The sequence below is a fragment of the Lactuca sativa genome, chromosome 5 (genome assembly GCF_002870075.4).
Source record: "Lactuca sativa cultivar Salinas chromosome 5, Lsat_Salinas_v11, whole genome shotgun sequence".
NCBI classification, from domain to species: Eukaryota; Viridiplantae; Streptophyta; class Magnoliopsida; order Asterales; family Asteraceae; genus Lactuca; species Lactuca sativa.
Window position 1 is genome coordinate 270,533,330 of NC_056627.2, and position 13,314 is coordinate 270,546,643.

Consider the following 13,314-nt stretch of genomic DNA (forward strand, 5'->3'; position numbering starts at 1 on the left):
TTATGTACATATAATTTTATGCATGTTTGTGTTATTTATTTTATGCAATTATTATGTATGGTTGATAAATTAGTTTTTCACATGATAAAATAATTTTTGAGAAAATAAACATCACATGGAGTTTGGTTTCAAAATTTATAATGTGGACATAAGATGTAACAAGTTATTGGTTTAAAATAAAATCCGCTTTTATAAAACGTTAATAACGTTAAATTTTGAAATACTCAAATATAAGTTTTGAAATGGTGATTTTTATAACTTATACAAACTCCAAAGATATAAGTAATAAAAATGAAGTTTTATTAAAGATATAAAGGCTTCAAATGCACTCAAACTTAATACCGATTATTAAAATTGAATCGCGTCAAATTATCTAAAAACTAGCTTTTTATATAGAACCTTTAAAAGTGATTTTCTTTTAAAAATTTGTACCATGATTTATTATATGCATGTAATAACCATGATATCATATTGTAAAATCCCGACTCTCAGGTATAATATGTATATATTTATTTATGAGTTGTTTGAGCAACTCGACGAGTTGGATGCCCCAACTCGTCGAGTAGAGGCGGATTGACCACGTGGGTTTTATGACCAACTCGACGAGTCGGAGAAACCAACTTAGTGAGTTGGCGCTGTGAGAGGAAACCCTAAATCTCTGGGGTTCGGTCCTATTTAAAGGACCTTAAGCCCTTATTTCTGCCTCACTAGCCACCTTACTCCCCTATGTGAAACCCTAATCGTCTATATTGAGCTAAGAGAGAAAGAGAGCTAATATTTGGGCATTTTAGTGCATCTTTTGAAGAGAAGAGGAGAGTATCAAGGCAAGGAACAAGAAGAGGCAGTTGGATCTGGTGTTATTTCATCTATAGCTTCTGTTGAAGGTAAAAAGTCTTCACCTTGCTCATTATTGTGATCAGATCTCGTTTTCATGGAGTTTTTGGGCTTTTTCCATCTTTCCTTGAGACTTTGAGTGTGTTGAACTTATCAAGTGATTGAGACTTCAGATCTGGACCTTGTGAGGTCCCTAGAGTCCAAAGGTCCTAGCCTTATCCAACTATAGAGGAGCTTTTATGCTTAAGACCGTAAATTGCTCATGATCCTTTACATTTGACGCCACAACCATCCATTCGGGTCTTAAACCATTCAGAAATGTGACCTTCTGTTTGATCACGTCTCTTCCAATGTCGTGCTTGATCATTTTGCTCAGAAGATGGTTGAAACGATCGAAAGCTTGAATAAGTTTTTCATCCGGCTTTTGTTGGAAAGCACCGAACTCAGAAAACAATAGAGTTTAGAAGGAATGTTCCAGGTCTTCATCGATTGAATACAACTCTTTGAGTCTATCCCATATCTCTTTTGTTGTGGTGCATGGGCTTACCAGACAAAAGGTATCGGACTGCAAAGCGAATCTTATCATTCTCATGGCTTTAACATTGCACAACAACTTTTCTTTTTCGTCTTGAGGAATCTTCTCCACGTCAGTTAAGAGTTGGTTGTATTCCTTTTGAGTCTTTATGGTTCTATTTGTTCCAGAATGAACAAAAGGACCCAATGTTATTGCTTCCCATATAATATAGCCATTGTCTTCAGATCCAACGACATAGTCTTCAAAGTGATGTGTCCAAACTTCATAATCTTGAGTGTAAAGAATAGGAATTTTAGTTGTGGATCCAATGCTGTTGGAGATATTGATCGGATTGGTTTGTGAATCATCAAGAGACATGATGGTCTTTTTAGATATCTGCTAAGAATCAGACTTGTAAATATTGGATTAGGGTTTTATCAAAAGCAAGGAACAACGTCAATGAAGAGATGATGGCTCCTACAAACTCGATAAAAGCAGAAACCCTAAGAATCGTTCTTCCAACAGAAGACATGCGTATATATTACACAGTCTCCTGCTCTGATACCTATTGATGAGAATAAAATTCTCTTAGATCAATAAATTCAAGCAGATAATAAAGAATAACGAGAAGATCAGAAAACGATAAACACAATGATGAATCAAACATGTATTGAATGATTAATATACTCTATCGCAGAAGAATTCAATGTGAATTGCTACTGTAGAGATAGGCCAGGGTTACAATACGATAAGCAAAGTAATTATCAAAAGCATTAACAATATAATGCATGCATGCACTATATATACTAAACCCTAAACAAATCACGGCTGGACATGCCCAGACCGAGAGTACTAATGGACCGAACTACAAAGCCCAATGACACAACCACTTGGACTCAACAATTCTTGAATACAACATGGGATACATGTCATTAAAAAGAGATACATAAGACATAAATGTCTCGTAAGTTACGTGGGTTTGAGACCCAAAACATTTCAAGCATTTACATGAAATATCATTTCATTCATAACATAACATAGTCTTAGACCATAAAACCTTTTCTAGCCTTTTCAAAGAAAACTCTTTTCATACATATCATTTCATATCTTATCATTTCATTTCAAAATACATATTTCCACATTTCATTCTCTTTTATCATTAAGGGCTAATTCCGGTATTAAACTATTTCCATTTTTATACTTAGGACCTAGCAATATCCGCAAGTCTATACCAAGGTTGAAAGAACAAAAATAGTCCACTAAGACCTCATTTCCATTAAGACATCTATCTCGCAAAGGGGAGGCATCACCCCAATAGACTCCTCTATATCCCATTATGAGGACATCATGGCTCAAGAAATATATTCATTTCCATTACATTCCAATTATTTTCATTACTTTCCATTACTTTTCCATTTCTTATCATTTCTTTTTACGCTTTACACATTTCATATGTTAGTAAAGCTCCTATATTTAAAAACATTTCAACTACATTATTTAAACATTCGTTCTGCCAAAACGTTCTTTGCTTTCAAGTCATTATTTCAAAACATTCTTTCCAAAAATATTTAACACCTTCTTTTCAAGACATTTCATATATCAAAGCATTGCATTTCATTATCATAAAATCATTTTTTCATGTACCCCAAAGTGGAAAAAAAAGAAGCCAACATGTACTCACCTTAATCACAAGAAGGTTAACTAGTCCTCTTCCAGTTCATTTCCTTAGAGAAACACTCCTCAAACACTATCTATATAATATGGACATACGTCATTAAAATAACCAAAATAACCTTAAAAGTTTCCATTACTAAAGTTTATTGCTTCATACATTCCTCGTGAAAAATTATGAACGTAGGCGAAGATCGTGCGTAAATTTGAGTCCGTATGCAAAAATTATGAAGAAAAAAAACCTCTACCATATACTTCAACACGTAATGGAAATTAAGGCATGAATATCCATGGGTCGTGTTTTCATGTCTAGACACACATAACTCAATTTTTCTCAAAATAACATCCTACTTTGCATAGTTTTTGAACACCCTTTTCTAAATCACTTTGTACAATTTATTTAGGTTCTCACACATGATTAGGAGGTGTTTTATCATCTTAAAATACCCACTTAACCCATTAAGTGATCGCTAAAACCTTTAAGGATATATTGATCCTCAAATTACACAAAAAGGGTTAACTAGACTAGTTTCCAATTGCACCTTCTAAAACTCACAATGTTTGTTTATAACTCATTGAACACTCATATGAAAGTAATCAAGTATGTAAAACCAACATTAATCTCATTGTAAGTACATGGACTGAATATGGAAATCCTCAATTCCATTCCATGATTCCCAAATTGCCCTTTAAACCAAAACAATCTTTAAGTCTAGAATTTCACTAGCATCATTTCATGTTTATGTTCCAGTATCATCTATAAAGTGTCGATTCATGTTCATGAAGTTCATTCACTTCTAATATGTTAATAATCATGTAGTTATCCCTAGATTTCCTAATACCCTTATGGCTAAATCTTTCATAAATTCTAGTAGAGATCATTCAAACCTTCATGTATTTGCATTCAAATCATTCTAAGAGTATTCATTCATGGTTATGAACTTCATTTGCTCAACAAGCATACCAAAATGCATAAAGTTCATTGATGTCATCATATTTTCCCAAAATGACTTAAAACCCATTTTTTTGTAACATTCTACCATCATGGATGAATTTAAGAATTCTAGTTGGATTTATTGCTATCAAATATCATCTAGGTCATAGAATCCAATCCAACTTCATCATCAATTGCATTATCCCCAAATTAGATTTCTATGTTTCATGGAGCTTTTTACCCAAATCATTAAATCCATCAATAGGATGATTGGATTGAGATTAGAACCAAGAAAACCACTCAAGGGAGGTTAGAAAACCAAACCCTAACCATTGATTGGAGCCAAATTCGACATTGGGTTTAACCCAAAACCTTCAATTCTAAATATAGAGTTAGAAGAGGAGAAAACATATATAGAAAGCCTTTGATTACTCTTCCTTTTGCTTGGATACACCAAATTCCACTTGAATCAAACTCCAGGTGATAGAGAATGAAGAAATCGCTATTAGAACGCTCTTGGATTGTAAAACATAACTATATTGAAAGATTAGGGAGTATGTGTGTGTATGCATCTTATTTCCCCGACATCCTAATTTTAGTAAGATTCTGAAAATGCCCTTACTCTCCTTATTGACTTAAGGGAATTTCCCAGCAAAATTAATTATTTTTTTCTATCTTTCTAGCCTTTTAACTTGGCCATACAAACTCCAATCCGGGTAAACTTTATATCTTTGGAAATCCTGTTATATGTACTATAAGTTCCATGTTATGAGTTTTATCTGAGTATATCCAAAATTGAAGTTATTCATCCATAAACATGGCAAGTCGGAATATTACAACATTTCTAGTGTTAAATCAATAATTTTCAAAAAAAAACATTTCTCAGTCATTACACATCCATTTTGTCTAATTCTTTTTCCTTTGTATTCTTTGTTTTATGGACTAAAACTTTCCATAATGATGTTCTTTCTAATTATCTATAGATACTGACTTATTAAGCTCCAAAGTTGGCACCTTGCAGCTATCAAATTTCCAAATAAGTTTTCATTAACTTTTCGTCCAACTTTGCAACACTACAGATTCTTCATATGAACTCCTTTTAAGCTGGTTGTTTTTGATATTGCTTCATTTTCAAGTCTAAACAAGTTAACTCTGTACCCTCTCTACTAAGTTTAGCTTTTGTGGTCTCAAATTTGGAATTTTATCACTTTTACATGGAATTACAAATTTTATATTTTTTTTCATTGAACTTAATCCATTACACCATTTGTCACACATTCTGATATCCTAACTTGCTAAATGCTATGAAAGAAGAATTTAGTGCACTTGGGTACTTGTTCCATTACACCATTTTTAATGGAACTTGGGTACTTGTTCCTTGACCACCCAATGCTAATGTGGTTAACTATATGTGGTTGTTCAAAAACAAATCTAATGTAAATGGATCTTTAGCGCGATATAAGGCATGTCTTGTTGCCAACGGTCGCAGTCAGCGCCCCAATATTGACTATGATGAGACCTTCATTCCGGTTTTGAAATCGGCCACTATCAAAACCGTTCTTAGCCCGACTATTTCTCACTATTGGCCAGTTCATTAGTTAGACGTCAAGAATGCTTTTCTTGATGTCCATCTTTACGAGAGTGTATACATGCATCAACCTATGGGGTTTCATGACTCATCTAATCCTAATCATGTATGTTTACTTATGAAGTCATTATATGGATGTAAACAGGCACCACTGGCTTGGTATCACCGCTTTGCTCAGTTCCTCACATGTCATAGATTTTTTAATAGTCGCTCTGATTCGTCATTATTTGTTTATTGACAGGGTGACCAGATTGCATATCTTCTTTTTGTGGATGATATTGTATTGACAGCCTCCTCTATAGGTATCCTTCAGCAGATCATTACCAGCTTATGCTTAAAGTTTTCCATGATAGATTTGGGCTCTTTAAATTAATTTTGGGCATTTCCATCTCACGAGATCGTCCTGGAATGTTTTTATCTCAACAAATATATGTTACTGAGATAGTTGAGCAAGCCAGTTCATACTCCTGCCGAAACCTCAACTAAGCTCGATGAAACAGGTTCGCCAGTTGCTGACCCGACACACAATCGTAGTCTTACAGGAGGACTTCAATATCTGACTTTTACTCATATTGACATCAACTATGTAGTTAAGCAAGTGTGTTTATTTATGTATGACCCCGGGTAAACGCATTTTTCGGCTCTTAAACGTATCCCAAGGTACATTTGGGGAACTATTTATCATGGTCTACAGTTATATATATATATATCCTTTTCTTCGGGTCTGTCGCCTATTCGGACACAGACTAGGCCAGTTTCCCTACGTCTCGGTGCTCCACATGGTCTGAAAATGTGTTGTACGGCTTAGGTAACCTGCTGAAGAAAAAGTGATACCATGGAGATATCGGCGGTACCTCCCCCAAAAAACCTTCAACTCGCGAGCCACTATGTGTGCCATTAGGGAGGAAGGTATCATGAAAGATTTTATGGGAGGTATCGACGGTACCTCCATGGAATGGCACCTTCTTGAAGGGGTTGACAATTTTGGGTTGAGTGGGTTACATATGCAGCTTTACTAACCCGTATATATCATTTTCAACTCATGCAATAATAACTTGTATAATGTATCAAAACTTGTACCAAAGCAATTTTATATGTTTTTTAATTAATTTTTAAATTAGTATGTATATTTTTAATATTATGTAAATTAGTTTTGTATAATTCTTATTAGTTTGTGTTTATTTTAAAATAAAAAATTAAGTGGATTGAGTGTTTGGAAAGATCAGATTTTTATATGTTATGGGTTGGAAAAAGATAGAAGAGAGAGGAGAAATAAATGTTGATGTGACGTTGATGTGGTAGTGGGTTGAGTGAGTTGAGAGGTAATGACTCTTTCCTCCCTTAAAGCATTGGGTATGGGACTATGGGCAACTAGTTAGAACACCATTTTGGTGTTACCTCATATGCCACATCACTAATGCTGTTATAACACAAAGTGGGGAAATGGTCACCATGTTAAGAGCACTTTATAACACCAATTTATTTCCATTTTATAATTTCTTTTTTTTATTAAAACAAATATATTTTAAATAAAACATAATATCTAAATAAAATATAATGTTTAAAAAATAAAAAATTTAAATTACACATAACATCCATAATAATAATAATAAAACATTACAATACAAAAAAAACATATTTTATTTTTCCTAAACAATGGTATTCGTTATCGTTATCGTTATCGTTGAAGATATAATTTGTCAATTCCTCTCGAAGTTGTTTTTGTTTATTTGCATCCTGAATGTCAACGATTCTATGTAAATATTATGTTGTTCCTGGTTGAAATTGAGCGTGTTTGGGCTCCGTTGGGATATAGTATGCAATATTTCGTCATTTATCTTCTACTACCATGTTATGCATTATGATACATGCATACATGATATACCGTAGAGTTTCTAAGTCCAATGGTCATGTCGCATGTTCAACTATGTGTCAATTCGCCTTTAGCACTCCAAAAGCATGTTCCACATCCTTACATGCTCCTTCTTCTCTTCTCTTGAATAATTTATCTTTTTCTTTAACCGGGTGTCGGAATGCCTTCACGAATGTGGAATACGGAGGATATATTCCATCTGTAAGGTAATACCCAAATTTGTATTTGTTTCTATTCACTGTGAAAGGAGCATTTGGGGCCTTTCCATTCAAAAGATCGTCATATATTGGTGACTGACCAAGAACGTTAACATCGTTGTTGGAACCCGCAACCCCGAAAAATGCATGTCAAATCCATAAATTTTGGGAAGCAACAGCCTCAAAAACCAATGAATGTGATCCATGATGACTACTTGCATACTGCCCTTTCCATGCTACTGGAAATTTTTTCCATTTTCAGTGCGTGCAATCAATGCTTCCAGTCATTCCGGAAAATCCATGTCTTTCTTCGTGTATTGCATAAAGCTCTTGCGTATCATGCAATGAAGGTTTCCGTAAATATACGTCTCCAAATGTTTCAACAACACCTTTTGACAATCTATACAAACTTTCCCCGTGCAGTTCTTTCGTAAATTCTCATATAGTTGTCTGTGGTGTCGGGTGACTCCCCCATAACCATCAAACGAATGGCCGCAACACATTTCTGTCACGTTGTAAATTATCGCCTACCTCTAGCATCATGTCTCAGTTGAAAAATGTATACCTGTATACCTAAACATATATTAACTATGGTTTTAATATATATTACATTTGTATTAAAATTAAAGAAACATGTAGTACATTTGTATTTAAGATTTAAAGAAATGATATCGGCTTTCTAAGGCGTTGGTGATCCGTAGGAACACATTCCTACTCAAACGAAATCTTCTTTTGACGTCATTCGACCCGTATACACAATTATCCGCAAAATAAGCGCGATATAGACGTTTGTGTCCTTCCTCACAATTTGTATTTAACAGTGCACGTTTTGTTAGTAGCGGGGTTGAGTCTGGTTGTATCATCTCGCTGGTGTAATAATGGTACATCATATTGAAGAATATATCGTCAGCGTCATCATCGGACGAGTCGAAAATATCCATAATTTTTTTTGAAGATAATTAAAATTGTAGAGAGAGAGAGAGAGAGAGATGAATTGTGTGAAAAAAAAATTGTAAATAGATAGTAGGTATTTAAAGGTAAAAAAATAATTTTTTTTTTTATAAATTTGACCGTTTGACAACGGTTTAATTGGTGGAAAATGTGGAAATCAACTCGTTTCATCCGGTCAAAACGGCAACGAGATGCACCCGCAATGAGATACAACGAGAAGGGGGGGGGGGGGGGGGGGGGGTATTCATCTTGGTATGAAGCCGTTGAGGCCCCTCCACGTCATACCGTCATTTTGGTGCCCATACCGTCTTGTCTTACAGATGATCTACCAAACAACTCTTTTCACAAATTATAAACATCTTTATTTCGAACTACTATCAAAATTATACTCATACTGATTATTAATTATAGATAAATTTTGGTTACGCGATTTTTATTCCTGTTTGATAACCATATATGTAGGCTACGTGCCTGTTCTTTTATTTTAATGCAATTCATAAAAAACTAATGAAACAAACTTTGAATAAAAACAATTTTTCTTTCTTATAGTCTTCGTTAATGTGATATTATTTTATAAGATGTTGAAAGTATAAATAAAGATGGCGTGTACTTGCAAATAAGATTAAAAAAACAACATAAACGAAGTTAGCATTTTATCAAAGATTTTTTAATCACAAACAAAGTAAACTAGAAACTTTAAAGTTTAAAATGATTACACAAAACTTAATGCTCCACGTTTTTTTCAACAATTTAATTTAAAAAAATGAATACACTGCATACCAGTCCTGTAAATGGCTGCCACGTGGCTTATGTGACATTTAACATTTATTTTCACCGGCAACAACAACCATTCAGTCTAACCAAAATAAATAAATAAATAAATAATTAACTCAACCACGATTTTCCTCCCTGAAATATAACATCATTCAGAAAACATCATAAAGAACCAGACAATATAATCATCAAAGTCAAAACCAGAAGTCAACCATAACCATTATGAGCATTGAGCTCACAATCGTCACAAGAAAGAAACACAGACACAAGCAAGTAAAGACAGCACGTTCTCAACTTCAAGCTACTCAACATGAAAAATAAAAAATAAAATAAAATAAAACATCACAAAATCAACGAGAACAAAGGCTCCCTCATGGATGCATTCTTAAGGATGTTTGATTTCAAGTTTAGTTGGTTAGAACTGGGCGAGCAACACGTGGCCTCACTGGAGTCTTTGAAGGACTCACCCTGTAAAATAAAATAAAAATAAATAAACAAGGGCAAATTTGTAAAAATAGTTAGGACTTAATAGCTTACCTGATTGGTTGTGCTCCTAAAGGTTGACCACAACAATCAAGCGCCAGGATTGCACTCTCTGCCTGCAATTGTTATCGACAATAAGATAATTAGCATGTGTAGAGCACGGCCAGCTGTTGTACTGTGTTTGTCATGCATTCAGACTGTGTGGTTGTGACTGATGTCAATCAGACAAAAACCCTGACCGTGACAGATGTCAATGTTATGCTTGACAAGGACAGGTTATACTGTATTTGACATGCAGTAGACTGTGTGACAGTGACTGTGAATGATGACGATGGGGCCACAAATTACAACTTTTTTGCCCCACCCAAAAAGATGGAACAAGGACTTCACTTTTGATCTTGATTTGTCATTTGTGCAAAAGACGTAAATACCCTCCTCAACAGTAGCCCTAAAAAGCTTATGTCCAGTGTAACAAAAGCAACCTAAAATTTGAACTTACCATCACAAACTCAACAAAAGCAATGCGTGTGGAATGAACATTGTCCCCCAAAAGCCTCAAGCGAGAAACCTACATGCAAAAAATTTCAAGAAAATTAAGAACGTATTTTAAAAAATAGCTCGTGAATATAATAAAAATAAAAACTCTAAAAGTATTGTTTTAAGTTTTAACCTCGCCACATCTTGTTTCAAAGAAATTCTTGACCTCAGTTTGGGAAACCTTCTTATCGATGTTTGTACAGTAAACTGTCCTTGCACACATCTCTCTTTCATCCTCTGACTAAAATCACAAAAGATAAATAATAAAAGAAAAGAAAAAGATATATTCACAATCCAAATTACATATTATTAAAGGGAATGAGGTCAAATACCCTGGGGAGGAAAGTTGGATTCACAGGAAGGATGGCGGTTTTTGAGGGCAAAACAGTAATTTGCGAGAAACCGAGCATCGTACCGCTAAGATTAAGCGCTAACCTTGCTGAGTCTGCAACACATTGACAATAACATGTAAAGTGGCTCAATGGGTAATGATGGCTATCTGGATAAAGTGTTTTTTATATAAATATTTTTTTTTTCTTTTTGGACTGAATGAAGTGTCTGAATCTAAGTAAATGACCATTTTACTATAACGTGTATAGAATGAACTTTTTTCTTTTTTACTTTATCCTTGTTAACAAGTCATTATGTCCGGATAAAGTAAAAAAGAAACAACCATAGATAGTTGTTTGGATTAAGTGCTTAACCCATTAAGTCTATTAAGTCAAAAAGAATTGTGTCTTACTTTCATCACCAAACTCAACGAATGCAAACCGGAGACGTGAATGTGGATCTCCACAAACGCGACAATCCAAAACCTTCATATAACCATTTTTAGTTATTATTATATAACAAGAAAATGATTGTGTGAATAATGAAAATGCGGAAAGTGTAAAAAGACTTACATGCCCATAGCCACTAAACAAACCAGCAAGTTGCTCTTCGGTCACCTATTTAAGAAACCGTAGTCTAAGGACGAAATGGTAAAATGACAGAAGATATAAATGGTAAGTTAACATGTGTTTTTTTTACTCACATTGTGATCGATGTCTGAGACATATACAGTTCTCTTGATGCTGTCTTCTCTTTGAGCTCGAAAAGATCTTCCATTAGACAATCGTCTAGTGTTGTAGTTATTTCTCCTCTGGTATTTAGAAATGAAAAAGGAAAATATTAATCTTTTAAACTCAAAATAGATTCATTTACATGGATGGTAATCAAAGATGACACATTATATGCAAAATTTCTACACTATTTATTATCTTCATCTCACTAGCTAAAAGATGATATAAATTAAGACATGTTCTTGTTTCAAGGTCTATGGATATGAATCCTGTAACTCCATTTCTTTTTCAGAATGCAAAGAAGCTTTTTTATAGTATTAGTCATCATGATAACTTCACGAAATGAACAGAACAATATGTAAGTGTTACAAAACATGATAAATGCAGAATATTTATAGGAAAAAAATGAATTTTTGGTGGAAATTGGGACATATCTGATTGATAAAGGTGCACAAATTCATAGCAAAGCCTTAGAAACTTCAATTTTAGTAGGCTTATGACACAAATTCAGGAGATAAGAGAAATCCATAAAAGAAACACAAAGTTCAATGAAGAAACAATTGAATCTGGTGACAAATTTTATAAACGAAGAGAAAAACCCTTCAATTTAGATTTCAAAGGATTAAATTTGAAGGAAAAAAAAAAAACATAAATCGGAAGAAGATAAAATTCAGATGCTAAAAGATTATACCCTTCGGTTATTGGGGTACCCTTCAATTCCATTTTCGGGATAATTCTTGTAATAAGCAGGTTGCACGAAGTAATTGAGGGCAAACTCAGGTTGATCACGATTGCGATCAATCGGAGAGTAAGAAGAAGGAAAGAATTCCTTAGCCATGGGATTCAACTTCAAATTGGACAGCATATCAACAAAATCTTGCATTTTCATTTCTGATTTCGAATCAGAATCAGACCCTTTTTTGGAGTCGACATGGCTGATGATTGAACCATTATCATCATAGGAATTGACGGAATTATCACTCTCACTATCGACACTCTTGACGATAGAATCCTTGGGTTTTGGTGGAGATTGATGAACATCAGGAGAAGCAGACATTGCTGTTGATGCTGGTGATTCAACAGAAATTTCAGGACCAGCAGCCATGAATTCCGAGAAGCAAAAAAAAAAAAAAAATCAAAATTTTATCAACAAAACTGTATCAAAACCAAAAACCCCACCTCTCAAAACCCAGAAAAAGAAAATGAATAAATATTTACGAAAAAACAAATTGCTGATAAAAGAAGCAAGCAGTCTGTGTTCTTTATGGAAACGATCAAGAAAGAAAAGGTTTTAATTTTTTTTTCTTTCTTTCTTTCAGATTTGCGTCATATATGGAGGTCGTATAATTATCTAACAAGAATTGATTCTCTCTTTCTCTCTCTTTATCTTTATATAGGCATGGACAAAACCCATAAAGATAGACCCATTTACAAAAACCAAAATCGAAAAGGAAACGGAAAGAAATGAAGATCGAATTGCGAAAAAAGAGAGGGTTTTTGAGCAATTTGATCACAAGATTGTGGTGGGTTTCTACGAGAGAAACAGGTGGCTTTGTGTTTAACTTTTCCTCACCTTCTCTTTTTGTTTTCTTTTACAAAGAGAAACTGTGGATGGGTTCATGAAATTATAGGAAAAAAGAAAAATATTTACTTTTAAAGAGAGCATTTAAGTGAGGTGCGTTAAATTGGGGATGGTAGAACAACAAAGATGACTTACTCTTTGAATTTTTGTTATTTTCTGCAACAATGGATATGTCAATCACAACTGTTTCTCTTTTGTTTGTTATGATTTCTTGAATTTAAAAAACAGTAATTGATCCGGATGAAAGTACTATTCCATTGATTTTTTAATTGGGTTCTTGGTTCTTGTTGGATAAAATTGTAAATAATTTTCTTG

General features: G+C 33.9%; 1 protein-coding gene across 1 annotated transcript; it reads right to left on the minus strand.

The window, feature by feature from the left end:
• Positions 1-9,447: 9,447 nt before the first annotated feature.
• Positions 9,448-13,108, minus strand: LOC111912458 (polyadenylate-binding protein-interacting protein 9). Its single transcript, XM_023908194.3, has 9 exons — positions 12,109-13,108; positions 11,390-11,497; positions 11,259-11,303; positions 11,099-11,171; positions 10,689-10,801; positions 10,490-10,597; positions 10,319-10,387; positions 9,874-9,935; positions 9,448-9,804 (listed from the first exon to the last, which is right to left on the minus strand). The coding sequence occupies exons 1-9, from the start codon at positions 12,520-12,522 to the stop codon at positions 9,744-9,746; spliced, it is 1,053 nt and encodes a 350-aa protein (XP_023763962.1). The 5' UTR covers positions 12,523-13,108; the 3' UTR covers positions 9,448-9,743.
• Between the last annotated feature and the right edge of the window lie 206 nt (positions 13,109-13,314).

Coding starts and splice junctions, on each gene's coding strand:
- LOC111912458 (XM_023908194.3), bottom strand. CDS start 12,522: ATGGCTGCTGGTCCTGAAATTTCTGTTGAATCACCAGCATCAACAGCA. Junction 10,598..10,688: donor ATCCAACTTTCCTCCCCAGG/GTATTTGACCTC, acceptor TTGTGATTTTAG/TCAGAGGATGAAAGAGAGAT. Junction 9,936..10,318: donor CTTTTGTTGAGTTTGTGATG/GTAAGTTCAAAT, acceptor TAACAATTGCAG/GCAGAGAGTGCAATCCTGGC.